General features: G+C 29.7%; 1 protein-coding gene across 4 annotated transcripts in view; it reads left to right on the forward strand.

Moving 5' to 3' along the window:
• The first annotated feature begins 199 nt into the window (after positions 1-199).
• Positions 200-16,568, forward strand: part of LOC143255152 (DAZ-associated protein 2-like) — a 38,198-nt gene continuing 21,829 nt past the window's right edge. For all 4 annotated transcript variants that reach the window (XM_076510388.1, XM_076510389.1, XM_076510390.1 and 1 more), the window contains exons 1-3: positions 200-359; positions 9,277-9,429; positions 14,054-14,100. In XM_076510388.1, the coding sequence (XP_076366503.1) occupies positions 341-359; positions 9,277-9,429; positions 14,054-14,100 (219 nt within the window). In that variant the 5' untranslated portion in view covers positions 200-340. The remainder of the gene's footprint in view (positions 360-9,276; positions 9,430-14,053; positions 14,101-16,568) is intronic.

Consider the following 16,568-nt stretch of genomic DNA (forward strand, 5'->3'; position numbering starts at 1 on the left):
ACGAAAGAATGTGGTTTTCTTTTGAACAGAAAATGGTCAATCTTATTGGTCCTTATTTGTTTATGTAATACATGATTTATCCTGTTTGTCGGAAGATCTAACTACAATTTGTGTTCGCAATCAATATTTCTGTGGGTATAATAATCTCGGTACAGCGTTCTTGCTTCTAAATTTAATCGTATATATATGACGTCAACGTTATGTAACCTAGGTATTGTAGGGCGAATCGAGGCACCTAGGGTAAAGTTTTCAAACATTCAGGAGCAGTGTCAGTTAAGGAATTAAGCAGATATAGTCACTAAAGGCTTAATCCTATGTACGTTATCTCTCTTTTTTTAAAATGTCATCTGAAAAAAAAGGTACGTGAATATAATGATACCTATTTCATTTATAAAAATATATGATGTAATTCATTTTTATAAAAATAACAATAAAATATTATTAAGGGAAAACGTGAAATTTATGGCTGTCTGAATCTTAGGTGAAAGTTAGGCCTAACTTAACTTTTGAAGTTTGATGCTTAAAAATATAAAATTATAAATAAAATAATATTATTATTATAACTATTATTATCGTATTAACATTACAGCGCATTATATTAAATTATTAAATGTAATTTTACAAGTTTAAAGTATAAATATAATTAATGATAATCTCACTCTACGGCGTACGTCGTTTACTATGTCAGTAAATTGTGCTAATTACATATGAAATGTCAGACATTTTAAAAATTTCTAATGTTACAGTTTTATGATATTATTGTTAACTCTATGAAATATTATTGTATTATTGTTTTTACTATAGTTTTAACTTATCAGCTGTATAAGTTTTTAATTATATTAGTTATATAAATTATTTTAGGAGGATGATAATTTAATGTAATTTCTAATACGTGCCATAGTTTAAAGATAAGAACAAGGAACATAAAATGATGTTAATCTGGTTCCTGAACTTTATTTCTTCCTTTGAAATTTAAATTTAATATAATTAGTTTTATTATATTTTATTGAATTTAAAGTTATAGTACATTAAACGTATGTTTTTTTTTTCAAGCTATTTGCTAGTGAACTATTATATAAGATGCTTTAATTACAGTGAGTAATTTGTTCAAACTTTTAAGATAATATGTTTAATAATGAACTACATTCTTCTGAGCTGTTTAAAAATCGAGTGGAATATAATGTGAAACTTTTAATAGTTGTAGCAGATGAAATAATTTAAAACTGATATTTTGGTATAGGGATCAATGGTAAAATAAACATTTTATATTTAGCAGTCTTATATGCATTATAAGGATTATTGCTTTACATATAGTCTGCCATTATTGTAAGTATAATAGAATGTGCCATAGTTTTTGTTTTTTTTCCAAAAGTCAAAAGGATTGGCAACTGAAAATGTCAAATAATTCTTTAGACTGTAAAGTTGGTATGACAAATTCCTAACAGTTTTTAATGTGTATTTGCATTAAACTACAACTTGATCTTTTAAACTAAAGAAAATTTCAAGATTTCAGACTATTATTCATAACTCAAGTTTTTGAAACCTGATTTCAATTTAGTCATTTTTTCTTTGTACTTATTTTACCAGCTCTTTAACTGGAATCTAGACTGTCTGATCATAATTTTTAGCTTGTGTTTTCTCATCCTATTGACTTCAGCATATAGCACAAAGAAAATTGAGGGCTTTATCGTATTGATCCATGTGTATAATTTTGTAAACGAGATAAAAAAACAACAACAAACAACTAGTTACCCTCTTTTCACAAAAAAGAATAAGAGATTTTAGCCTTTTCCAACTTTGTAACATCCCCATTCCTGGAATCATGCTTGTAGCCATGTTCTGAGCTCTTTCTAATAAGGAGACTAAAACTGTAGACAGTATTCTAATTGAAGACAACCTACCAATGTGTTTTAACACTTTCACTACTGAGGATGCTTGTGTGCAAGTTTAACATTCATTCTTGTGTGCTTATGATACACATGCATCATAAATAAAAATAATATAGATATTGCACTAGAACTCTTATCAACACTTTCTATAGAACATGCCAAGTGTCTTAGCAGTAGGTGATTCTCTAGGATAACGAATAATAAAGCAGTCTGTAGAGTACATAGAGAGAAGAATTATATTATGCTATTGAGCAGTAGGTATGGAGGATATAGCCGACAGGGTGAGCAATATTGTAAAGAGTTCTAGCAGTGTATTTTTAGTGCACATATGGGATAATGATGTAGTGAAGGTTACATCATAGGAGCTAATGTAGAAGTATTAAAATTAAAGGGTCATAATAACTTAATTCTCTCAGGTATACACCTGAGACTTGAGTCATGGGGATGAAATTAGAAGTAGGCCATTAAGTTATTGTGCAAGAATATAGTATGTTAGCTACTTAGATTTTTGGCACTAGTTCAATGGGAAAAGGGGGTCATTTGGGATTGGATGGTTTTAACTCCTATGTTACAACCTTATAACCATTTTACACTTGTTATAGTGCTATACTATAACTTTTTATACAAAGTACATATATTCACAGAATTTTGTGGATCATTAGTACATGTTAGAAAGCTATTGTATACAAAATATCAGGTTTTTAAACAAGTTTTAAAATTTTTTGACTAATTATTTGCTTGTGCATTTTTTTCTTTTGAGTGTTGAATGTTCAAATTACAGTGTAATTTTGATATTAAAATGGAAAATACCATTATGCACCAGCAAATTGCCACATTTTTTATGTGAAATCTTTATAGCTTTCAGGTAATTATCAAATGTTTTTGGTTATAAAAAAATTTTCCTGTTGTATGTCTATGGATTTGATTGATTCAGTTGCTCTGATAATCACCATAAAAATTATGGATTAGACATGAATTATTCTTTTTTGTTGTAGAATTATGGAAAATTATAGTAAAAAAACACAAATGTTTGGTCTAAGTAGCTTAGATCACATAAAATTATTGATCTTTATTTTGAATAACATTTACACTTTCCTTAAAGTTAAGGCATGAAATAAATAATCTTGGGAACTTTTTAACCCCAAGAGCCTGAAAAAAACATGGGGAAAATTCTGAAGTTTTCATTGGTTATAAAGCCATAAGAGAGCAATGTGGGAGTATGTAAGGAAATATTTCCAACAATAAGAGAAGAGGTGAGAGCCACTTTGTTTCACTAAATATAGTGATGTAATCATATACTACCTATAGAACTTAGTGTTGCTGTAGTCATATGCTTCCTTAAGTCAATACTGAAAGTGTTGCTGTAATTATCAGAAATAAAAGATAGGAGGCTCTTATTATATATTTTAGTTTGTCAGTATTGGTAATTTTAGTTTTTATTTTGTAAGAAACTAAGAACTTTGAAGTTGGACATCACAAACATTTAATTTTGAACCAAAGATGCATTCAGTATACAACATGAAACAGAAAAATCAGTATTTAGGAATTTTTAAGAAACATTTACTTTTAACTTCAGGAATGAACTAATGTATAATACTAACATTTGATTTGTAATTTACAATTTGATACCAAAACGTAATGAGATATATTCATAAAATAGTAGATTAATAAAACAGTTAAGGTAAGTCAACAAACATGATGATGTACTTTTTGGCCTCTGACCATAGGAAGATCCATAGTGAAGAGCATTAAATAGGGATTGGGTAGCTTGTTTGCAAGGGTTATTAACTCTGCTCTAAAAGCAATCTTAAACTAGGATTACACAGTGGTGAGAGTTAGCTAAATGAAGGAATAATATGTAGTGAAAGTGATAAGGGAAAGAACAAGGTGAAGTAATAGCTTTAATGGTATGTTAAACTGTTGTTATTGTAAAGCTTAGAAGTATTAAAAAATGAATCTAGAGCACTAGATGGCTTAGAGAATTTTCATGTAATGGGAATGGTTGAGATCTAGTTAAATGTTGACAATTATGATTACAAACATTTTTGAAATATAGGATTATAGGTTGTGTAATAGCTATAGAATACTCAAAAGTTGGGAGGAGTGGCTTTATATATAAAATGCAAGAAAAACAAGTTCAAAGTTGATGATATTAAAACTGGCAGCATTTAACACTGTTAGGGGTTATAAGGGATAGTAGGCTGTTGTACTTTTTGTTGGAAACCACCAAATGAAACTGACAAAATTGATAATTCATCTGTTAAACAAGGTCATATTTATGGGGATTTTAATATCTTTGATATAGACAAGGTAATTTTGGAGTCTTTTATAGAAACTCTTTAGGATGGCTTTCTTTACCAGTGGTGAGCGAACATGTTAAGAATAATGGTGTTTTAGATTTGTTGTTAGTTTCTAATTAAAAATGGTTGATAAATTAGAGATTAAGTAACATCTGGATGAAAGTACCTGAATTAGGTTTGATATCATGAATTAGGCAACTGAATTACTTGGAGATTGCAATTAAGTGTAAAAAACTTTAAAATATTTAAGGTAGGTATGTTCCTTATAGAAAAAAAAAAAAGTGATTACAAGTGAAAAGTTAACCAGGTTGTTTCACAAAGGGTAAAATTAAAGAAAAGCATCATAAATATAAGTTTATAGTAACTGTAATGATTGGATATTTAAGAGAACTATTGAAGATTGAGATAGTAAAATTGGAAACTAAGAAGTCTGAAACTATATGGAAAAAGATTGGCTGAAAGTGTACAATTTTATTTAAATATATTAAGGGTAAATGAAATATTAGAGTTGGAATGGGGCATTTGTGGAATTATACATGAAAGCTCATTTTGGAGATTATGAGATGGCTGTGTTATTAAATTGTACTTTTTTATTCAGTTGTTGCTAATGAAGACTTAAGCAAAATTTCTCCTCTTGGACAGTTGCTAGGTATAAACAGGATTGAATAAAATCATCACATTAAATCTGAGCTTGTTAATAATAAATTGGAAATATTACAAAAGGATAAAACTCCTGGCCATATAATATTTCCCCAAGAATTTTCAACAAGGTTAAAGGTTGGATATGTGAGCTACTTGGTTCTGTGTTTTGTAAGTCTTGGTATAGAGACGAGTGTGAAGTGTTGGAAGTTGACTGATATAACTCCTTGTTTGTTGAGGAGGTGATAAACATTGTCCGAGTAACTATAGGCTTATTAGTGTTACATCAGTCATGAGAAAAGTTTTTGAAAGTCTGATAAAAGATTGTTTGCAAAGTCATTTAACAAAGATTCTCCCTGAACCTGCTTATTCTGGTACATAATTCATACAAATATTTAAATTGTGTTACATAATCTGACTTATTTCAATAGCAACATCACATACCCATAATCATCTGAATGCAAGAGATATAATAATCAGTTGAGCAACCTCATATCTGCTTACCTGTATGACACTTTAGCATAACATGCTTCTTTTGACAGTAATTTTTCTCTTGTACTATTATTGGGCAAAGAGTATTTCCAGTATGAGAAGGATGTGGTTTTCTACTGTGTAACTTTCTGTTAGGCTCCTGTCATCTATTTGTTGATATGCACCATTAATTTTCTCTTTTTGGCACTAACATTTCATAAAGGAGCTCATACTTTTAGTTTATTTACCTACACTGGCCTCTTCACCATCTTGTCAGTGGTATTTTAGTTATCAATTTTGTGAAGATATGAGTGGCACTTTTGCAGTTAACATTCTGTATATAAATATTTTTATGATAGATACTCACTTTTACAGAATGAACCTCCATCATTCTTTCTTACTTCAAGTATGTTTCTTTTGTATCATCAAGAATGAGCCTTTGTTGAAGTTCGAGTGCTTATGTGGTTTATTATATACAGAAGATGTGACAACTTCCTATTGGTGGAGGGCTATGGTATAATTACTATTAGTTTGTAGACTGATGTAGTACACATTAGTTTGTATTGGTGGGAGTTTGGTTCAAGGCTGTACATGTGTACATAAATGTATTGGAAGTGTCATTAGATAATGGTTATCAGTTCTGTAAAGAGGTATCTCTCTAAAGCATGTTTATTTGGATAAGGAAAACTAAGATCTCATGGTCTTAAGCCAAAATCTTGCCATAAGATCCTTTAACATTTTTTTTCAGGTTGATGGCACTTTAGGTCACTTTTTCAATAGCATTTATAAAAAGTAACTCAATATAAACTATTTGAAATATTCTTTGATAGATTGTTTAGGCAGAATGTTCATGATGAAACTTTGTAGAATGGATGGCAACTTCCTGTTGTGGAGACAGAAGTGTATAGGACGATGTTTCAAAAATATTTCGCCTTTTGTCTTCTGAAGATACAAGGCAGATGACTTTTAAAATGTCATCCTCCACACTTGTATCTCCACAACAGGCAGTTACCATCCATTCTACAAAGTTTCATCATATTTGAAATATATTTTAGATATAAATTATTGCTAGCTAATGAATGTTTTTGAACTTAAAACAGTTTATTTTTTTATTGGTAAATTTACTATTTTTAATAACACAAAAATGATCATATGAGAGAGTTTTATACTATGCTGTTATACAGGGTGCTCAGAAAGTCACTGTGCAGAGTTGTAAGCATATTTTATTCAGCCTATTTCAAGCCAGCAACTGATAGCAGTGTTTAGAAACAAAATAAGAAGGATCTGAGCCTGTATTGATGCCAATGGGGGTCACTTTCAACATTGTTTATAATTATCATTCATATTTACCTCCTGTATTCTATATTGAAACATATCAGTTAATAAATATATAAGTGCACAGTGACTTTCCGAACACTCTGTATATTATGCTTCTAGCTATTGACTAGAAAGTCATGTTACATGCACATGTAAGTAACATACAGTCATAAGCCTAATGATGCCATTTCAACCTTGTTGAAAGAGATATTGCAAAGAAATATTTTCCACTAAAACAAATATAAACAGTATTTATTTAACTATGTCTTATTAATAAAATTTACTACTGTACTTTTAATAATCATGTATTGCTGTTTCCTTAAGAAAAAAGAATTAATAGCTAAGCTTTTGCTTGGTGAAGTCCTGTTCGATTCTAACTTCATATAGCAAGTGGAGTTTCTGTAAAGCAAAAAGAGACATTAAGGGAGATTTTTTTTTTTTTAAATACGTGTATCTACATATAAATGATTTTCCAAGATATTTTGAATTATTTCTTACAAGAACATTGAAAGTGCTGATATGATAGTTAGAATTTATACATGTACAGGACCTTCCTACTCTTATAGTTTAGATGTAATTATTTTTAACTTGTCTGCTGTTGGTAGTAATAACATTGACAGTAAACTGTATCCTATTGTTCTGATATACTTTGGTGACAACAAGGAAAAGGTAGTATGTGCACTACTTTCTAATCCCAATTTCATTGGAAAATCAACTGGTAGGAATATTTCAGGACCTCTTTAAGAAGAACTAGTCTCAAAATTTTTAGATTGTGAAATTGTTTATGATTAACTGTTGACAACATAAATGTGATGACAGGAAAAAAAAAGGGAGTTGCAGTTTATCTTTTGAAGCTTAATACTGAAATTTTGTTTATGGGGTGACATAGGCAAACCCCATTCTTTTGGCAGCAAAGAATGCTTGATGAAATTATTGTTAACATTTATTCCTATTTGGACAAGAGTGCAAGAGACAAAAAACTTAAAGAATATCATAATCTGTGTGATGTAGAGACTCAAACTACTCAAAAGCATGTGTGCACACACTGGCTGTCTCATGAAAAATGCCTATGAGGGTTAGTTGAGAGTGGTCCTTTTTGAAGCAGTTATTTGTAGCCAAACATGATGAAAAAAAATGTGAAGGCAAAGTATGTTTCATGCTATTCAAAGTTGTCAGTGGAGAAAGAGTGGTTGTATAGAAAAGTGCAAAGAAAACTTCCAAGTACAGTCAGTCTGTTAATGTGTTTCCTGGACAGGAATCTGGATCTTTGGATGGTTCCTCTAAGAAAGTAGCAGACAAAATTGCCAAGTCAAGTGAGAAGGTATGGGATGCATCTGACACCATATATCGGGAAACTTATTTGCAACAGGAAAGACTATACAAGTTACTTACATCAAGGAGATGTGGTATGTGTGCTTTGTTTCTGAATGTTTGTGTTAGTCTTTGACAAGTATAATTTGAAACTACAGTCTGAGGACCCACTCATACATTGCTTGCAGAGAATCCTGTTTGCTTGATTTAAGGATTTGTTAAGCAGTCTTTTGACACCCCCTCCAGTTTTGATTTGTTCACATATTTTGGGCAAATTTTAAGGGAAAAAAACTTCAGTTAAGATAGTAGAATTTTGTAATTAGTTATGTGTTTGAACTGTTCCTTGCAAAGCTTCATAAAGGGAAGCAAGCTTTTGGTATAAAGATGTAAGAAATTACTTTGAAACTGCATTGGGATATATAAAGGCTAAGTTCTGACTACAGGGCCCAGCTCTGAAACAGGCAGAAGTAGCAGTCATATTTGTTGGAAAAAGTTGTTCTTTGGAATCAGTAAGTACTTTTTTGTAAAATTCAAACCACTCATTGTGAGAGATGCACCTTGGAGCCAGTACAATCAATTATCTTCAGCACCAACTTCTCACCTACCAGGCTGATCCATTGACTGTTGTAGATGTGTGACCCAGCAGACAAGTGTTGCTGTAGTATTGGAAAACTGGAAGATAATTTTCAGATATGAATAAAAGTAATGAAGTCTGTCCTTGTTGTACCACACTGCAGGTCTGAGAGGGTTTTTTTGCTTGTTTGCAAAAATAGGACAAACTTTAGAGGATCAGCATCAAACTCTACCTTAGAATTAGTACTGATAAAAAAAAGTGGAGGTGGCACAAAAACCATGTTTCTTTCAACAATTTACAGATGATTTTCTAAAGAGAGTCAAGAGTGCTACTTATAGGGCACTTTATCAGTGGTACATTATAATTAGTAAGTATTAAATAAAACATAATTAATGGTCACACCATTTATGTTAACACTTTTTGCAATTTTTTTCCTTGTCCTGCTAGGGATTACAATTTTTCAAAAATTTCTATTGGCAGGTCTATGTATGGTAATTCTACAGAGTATTTTTGAATTATGAAATTACCTTGAAAAAAAACCAGTATCTCAACTTTTAAGTTTATTGATAACAAATGAAATGGTCTTTATAATGCATATTTTTTGTTAAGTAATAATTCTGAAATATGTATACCTAAATTAGAAGAAACGGTGGTTTAAAGGTAATATTTTGGTACATTTATGAAACATTTTAACTTTGTGTACATTATCTGTAGGATATCTTGAATACAAGTCTGAAAATATGATTAGTTTAATTTTGTATTTTTATTTGTGCAGAATATCCAGGATATGGGGCCAGCAACCCAACTGCTTCAGCTTATCCACAAGTTGCTCACCATCCTAATATGAGTCTCCCATATCCTTCTTACCCAGGCACAGCTTTTACAGCTGCAAACTATTTACCATCAACTCCTCCAACTTATATTCCAGGTATTATATATGTTGTAGAATATTATGAAGAAAATGTATTTTTTTTCTTTCTTTCTTCCATTAATGTATGTGAAGTTATAGTGAGAGTGAAATATTGCATCATATGAATGTTTCATAGATACATTGGTCAAGCTAATGGATTGTCACCAATATAACATAAATACATTCTTGGCTGTCAGCTGTTTATGCTCTTGTGGTCTGTCAGAAATGTACATTGATACTTTTTTTTGTCACATAGATTGTCATGATACATAAACAGTTTAAACAAGAATGTATTTTATTTAGTGTGTAATGTGTAATCACTATCTGCTGAAAACGTCTCAAAAGACGTGCTACACCAAATACAGTTAGGAAGGCATGGATATAGTTATAATGTGTTTTCCTTTTAATATTTGAATAAGTAAGTTATTTAAACATTATTTTTTATTACTAATGCTGTAGAATATATATCAGTTTATTTTTTCTATCTTGACATGCATTGTTTATGTGCATATTCACGTTTTTGTTATTTGATGTGGTAAAAGTTGTTAGGTTAAATTCTGTTAAATAAATTGAACAATATTGTTCTGACTTTTTGGTGATTAAAAAAAATTCTTTTATTTTCTTTAATGTTTCTACTTAAATAGATGAGGCAAATACAACTCTCACGATGTATTGGAATTCATAAACTAAAAGAAGAGTTATTCCTATAGAGTTGTTTGACATTTTGGTGTTCCAACTTTCATATGGCATTATTATTATTCACATATTCACATACACTGTTTGTTATTGATCAGTACTTGTTTAATTTTTTTTTAAAGCTCTTCAAAAATTACACTTAAACCTTCAGAATTTTTGTTTGGTGATCTTGCTTTGGTAATACTTATGACAGTTTGATCAGCTTCTTCAGAGGGTTTATTTAGAAAAAAAGTGCTAACTTGGCAGGCTTGGAGAAAAAAAAAATTCAATGTTCCACATTGAGTGTGACAACTAGCTTTGTTTTTCGACTTCTGTATGATAGGTCATTGTCACTTGGAAAATGTTTTGAATGTCAAAATGAGGATAATCTTCCTGTGTTTTTAGCCCCTGGTTTCTTAATTTTTTTAGCTCTGCTGTTTTTGTTTTTTTTTAAGTTAATTTTTCTGATACTCCCTTTTGTTACTTTTGTTATTGTTCTTTACTACATTATGGAAGCTATATGTAATAACGTGGCATCATTATGGGATGTTAATTTTATGGACTTACGAAACAGCATAGGAATCTTTTCTTACTCTCTGGTGCAGATGTAGTTAGTATTTTTTGCTGGGCTATCTTTACAGTCATGAGACTTGTGTACATGGTGTCCCAGTGGTCTTGACCCATAGGGAAGAGAGATGTTAAAGTTCAACAAACACATTGTTAATTTCCGTTACACATTTTTTAGGAAAGATCATACTCTGATGGCACAATATACCAAGAATTGGTATGTGTATAGCTGTTAATCGCATGCAATTTGAATAATATATAACTCAAGTAAATTGTTTTCCTTATGGGTCATTCCATGCCAACTCACCTAGAGTTTGCACCCAAAAGCAGTTACTGCTCCACAAGTTATCCTGTATAACCTTCCTATCTTAGGCACTTTTTAGTACTTTTTCATTTTCTCATGATACTTGTGGATACTCTCAAGGTTTGGTGGATTCTTTGGCTTTTCTGGTTTTGTAAAGTGTTTGTCAGATTTGTCAGTACTGTACCATATCAGTGACAGTTTTGCTTGCCTCTTGCATACTTCTAAATTCATGCTATAATTCATTAAGAGAATTCTTGTAATCTTTGTATAGAGGTAAGGTAATGTATTTAAAATAGAATTACAAAGAAATCTCTTACTTTGTGTATCTTGGTTTGAAAATACATAATTTGGCCTGAGTGACTCCTTCTTCCAAGCTAAAATAGTAACAGTTATGACTTATAATGGGATTCTAGTTATCAGTTCTCATAAGAGGTGAGTAGCATTTTTGAAGTTAACATTCTTCTTATCTAAAAATGTATCTTAGATAAATACTTACCTCACAGTAGAACTTCACACCTAAGCCTGTGGTCAATCTCCATATTGGCTGTCGATACCAATATATCTGAAGGATTCCCTGTACTTTTCTGATCCAACTTTTAAAAAGCTTGGGTCAATATATTTGTTAACTTATGAAAATATGCAGTATTTTCAGGTGACTTTGTGATAAAGTACAATTTATTCCAGTATGGGGACTTGTTTAAAGATTTATTCAAAAACAAATGTAAAAGGAGTTCTTCAACTTCATTTAACATATACTTGCATCATATTCTAATGAAAGTGAGTCCTTTTTGTAGTCTGATAAATGCATGATTTATTTTGAGTTTTTAGAAGCTTGTTCATTTATGTAAATATTTAAGGAACATCTGGACACACACAATCTGCTAATGCAGATAATTGAAATCCTGTTCTGATATTAGCCAATTTTGGGTGTATCCTACCCTTCTTAAATACATTTGGTGTTGTGTTTCTTTTTGTCTCCTGAAGAATGAGTTTTTGTTGGATGTGAGTGAACTTCATAATGTTTTAAGGTTTTTGCATTAAGAGATAGATGTAAATAAACAATCCTGGGAGAATAAAAATGAACAAAAAATAATAATTATTATTATTAATTGAGTCAGCATTTCTTTACTGAGTTATTTTTTTCATTTTTAAAAACTAAAATACACTTTCAGTGCATTTGTCAAATACATTATTTTGTTATGAAAATTTGAATACAAATATTAATTTTGATTCTCTTTTAATTCTCAGTATAAAGTGTTCACAGGGTTTAAAAATACTTTTAATATTTAATATTTATATTTTTAATAAATAATAATTTTAGAAATATTTATGGACATATAAATTAAATAAAAAAACCCAACAAACCTTTAATGCATAATGTCTTGAATGTAATGTAACCTCAGCATTCACAGTCATCAGAAAGTGAAATACATTTTACATATAAAAAGGAAATCATTTACAAATATCATTGTTTGAAAAGAGAATTGTATGGACTGTTTCACTCTATTTTGCTAAAATAAAACAATGCAAATTTATTTTGATTTTCACTTGCTGGGAAGCTGAATATCATATGAATGTAACATGAAAAAGGTGATATTGATACTGATGTTTAAATTGGAAAGCTTCCTCTAGCTTTATGATTTCACAAAAACTATTAATGTAGCAACGTTTTGTAAATTTTTGTATTTTACCTTGGTGAGAATATTTTATTGTATCCTACCTATGTATTTTAAGTGTTTATGTGGAAGAATACCTTCAGGATAATTCACAAATTTCAAGTGAAATTGTCCTGATTAATGCACTTACTGTGGCACTTGTTTTGCCAAAAACTTTAAGGGCTAAACCTAGAGTTTCTTTTTAATTACCTAAATTGTATCACAAACAGTGAGTACCATCCTTTATAGTAACATAAAGTATAATGTTGGAAATTTTAATGTAACAGCAATGTGGTTAATATTTATTTTCTTGAAACAACAAAAAAAAGGTACATTCATAAGGTTTTTGCATTGTTAATCCTATATACATGAATTTTCTTGTAAGTATAAATAAAACTGTGTACATTTGTGATATTAATTCTGTGGTGCATGGGTGCGATACAACCATTTTTTAGTGCAAAACAACAACATTAAAATATTTATACAAAAGAAACATTATCCCTTCACAAATTCTTTAAAAAATATTTGAGAGCTGAAATTTATTCAATTACAAAGTTTTGTTTTATAGATAAAAATTTTAATTTTGAGTCAATTTCAGAATGTTCTGAATGAAAACATTAATATTTATGAATATTCTGAATTTTTTGTGATCATAATGTGGCACTTGTTGCTTTAAAAGAAAAGTAAAAAAAGTTTTGAACAAAATTGCACATTAAAGTTGCACATTAATTTCTCTAAGGAAAATATGAAACACAGTATTGGTAAAGAAAACTGGGTCAAGCTGGTCATGTGGTGCAAAATGTTAAATATGTTTGAAATATTATGGAAAGCTTTTGTTAAACAGTTTATCTTGTAACCAGGAAGTGTACTACAGTATATTCTTACTTTTGGTAATTGTAGTTGTTATTGGAAACATTGCTAGGCATTGGTGATTGGGGACTGTGCCTGAAATCCCCAGCTAGTATCTTGAAAGATCAGAATAGAAAACCATGATTAATGTCATACTGCTGAAGATTTCCACACCTGTAGACCAAGTCTCAAATCTTTTAAGTACTTAATGATGCTTCTGGTTGTCAATATATCTACTTACTTACTTGCACACACACACACACACACACACACACACACACACACACACACACACACACACACTTAAGACTCATTGTAGTGCAAGTATATCAATCATTTATATAGTAGATTTCTATGGCTTGTACAGCTAAGATTTTGTTGCTAGTGAATATTTAGCTTTTGCTCAGGAAATGGTATTAAATATTTGTTATTTTCAGATTATTGAATGAAATTTATTTTATTGTTGTGTGTGCTTACAAAAAGTATTGATTAGTAGAAAAAATAAATTAGTATAATTTTGTTTTATGATAAATTTATATAAAAATGTCTGTTAAAGTTGAATAAACAAGTTTAATTTTTAATTTATTTTTAGCTGGTTCTTATGCAACACCAGTAGGACCCCCAATCCCTTATGGTGCTGTGAGTATAAAATGCTAATAACTTTGTGCATTTTAAAATCTTAACATTTTTGCAAATTGAAAAATTGTCTTCAAGTTTCTAGATTAATAAATTTAACATTATTTATGGTATTTAAATATGTGGGCATATGTTTGAGGGGAGAATATTAGTAGAAACAATATAGTTCTTGGCCAAAATTGTCTGGTGAATGTTAGAGTAATTTTAAAATGTTGTTGAATAGTTTTAACTGTGTTTGTTATTTTTAGAAATCATTGATTGACTGATTTCACAGCATTAAAATAAACTAAAAGTAGACAAAATTGGATTGTTTTGTTCCAGAACAAATGTTTGTGTGGAGAAAAATGTGTAATTAAACCTTTTGCACTTGAGCTTTTTTTGCATTTTTGTAGTTAACTGTTTATAATGTTAAAACAAAACCTTGCCCCATGTGATTGGGGAAGAATAATTTTGACAGTTTTGCAAGGTCTAATTTTAAGTTAAATTTGCCATTACATCCTAAAGGGAGAGGAATTGGTGAGTTCATCTAATTAGTACTTTGAGTTTTGATTGTAAGTTGTGTAATTTTCATGATTATTTATACATAGCTCTCTTATTTCGTATTGAGGTTAAGTATTTAAAATTATCAAAGGTATGGAAAATTTGCATATATTAGAATAACGTGGATTTTGAAGATTATAAGAAAATGAAAGTGATATTGTGAGTTTTTAAATAAATATTCGCAAGTACACTTGTGCATTTACATTTTGTTATTTTTGTAGAGATTGTTGAAATTAATGTTTTCTTTTGTTTTTCAGTCTAGAGAAAAAATATTATTTCAGCAAAAATATCATTAAGAAATAATATTTGTATTGTTGACTACAGAATGTTCTGGAATTAATGTGATGTAACGAGCACATAAAGTCTCATACACTTGGGGATTTTGTAGGCAAAGCCATAAAGATGCAAGTTGTTGAGTTATTCAATGTCAGAATGTGTTGTTGTGTTAGCTTCTATATAAGTTAAGTCTTGCTGCATTAGAATAGGAAAAAAGGTTTGTTTGTGAAAAATAAACAATAATAAATGGAAAACATGGTGAATTTACTTTAAAATGATGACAGTGTTTCATACCAAGGCCTCTTATCAGGTGATGCCTAAAATTGTTATAAAAATTAAATGAAAAACAGAATCAAGAAATGGAATATGTACATTGTATCATGTCAGGATACACTAACATTAATTTTTAAAAACAGTGTTGTCTGGGCAGAATAAATTAGTTGATTTAAAAAAAAAACACAACAAATTAACTTTATAAGGAAAGTGAAATACAGCAAATTTTTCTTTTTACAAGTACTAAATTACTTGTCAAATGAGAGAATATAGAAAGCAGGCATAATATTTGATACAGTGAATTACCATAAAAAAACAATTAGTCAAGAAATATTAAATGAAAGAAAATTTTCTGTTTAATCTTAATAAAAAGTTTTTCAGGATACAGGGTGGTAGTCCAATGTGCATGTGGAAAATGCACTGCTGGAGGAGCCATTAAGACAGTTATTTTAAGATGTGAAGGATCTTGTTTGTCATCTGAAAAATATCAGGAGACTAAGTCATCAACATTACCATTAATGATATGTGTCCTGTAACTTTGTACAAAATATAGACCTGAAATGATATTATTACATGCTGCTGTTTTTAAATACAAAAATGATCAAATTAAGAATAATGAGAAAAGGAATTAAAATTTGCATGATTATTGTCACAAATTATAGACCTGTTGGTTTCTAATACTTCACCAGTTTTTTCACATTCAGTAAACCTTAACTTTTGAAGCATTGTGTTCTATATCTAAGTATTGTTTCATGAAATCTTTTGTCTTATCTTTCAACCCATTTGAGTTCTGGTACCATTAAATTAGTGTGTTTAATATTATTTTTGTTTTACACAAGTTGGCACCAGTGTGCTTTACAAATTGACTAAAGCATTTTATCAAAAAAAAAAAAAACTGAATTAACAGCTTTTGTCATCTCAAGTGCTTTGAAAGAAAGAGAGCTGGAAGCTGTTGTGATAATCCAATAAAATTGTTTATCAACATTGTGAATATTCATGTAGTAGTGTAACGTATTACACATGGACAAGTAAACTGTATAAATTGAAAATAGGAAAATATCGAGCACTTTTTCATGTCATGTTTAATTGAAAGATGTCTGGAATAGTGTGTAAACACTATGGATTTTAGAGAAAATTTAAATAACTAAGTTTGGTTTAACAATGTGAAGTAACAAATTTCAAAATTCACTTGCACATATTAACAAAACTTGTAGTTAGGTTGTGTATATACACTTGAATTGACATTAAATTATAAGATAGAGTATAATTTCTTTTTAAAATGAAATATTGAAAATTATTACATGGCTGAATGATAAGAAAAATGTATTTAAATAGGAATATATTTTTATGTTGAAAAAGCTGTTTGATGAGAAAATATTATA

Source organism: Tachypleus tridentatus, chromosome 7 (genome assembly GCF_004210375.1).
Source record: "Tachypleus tridentatus isolate NWPU-2018 chromosome 7, ASM421037v1, whole genome shotgun sequence".
NCBI lineage: Eukaryota > Metazoa > Arthropoda > Merostomata > Xiphosura > Limulidae > Tachypleus > Tachypleus tridentatus.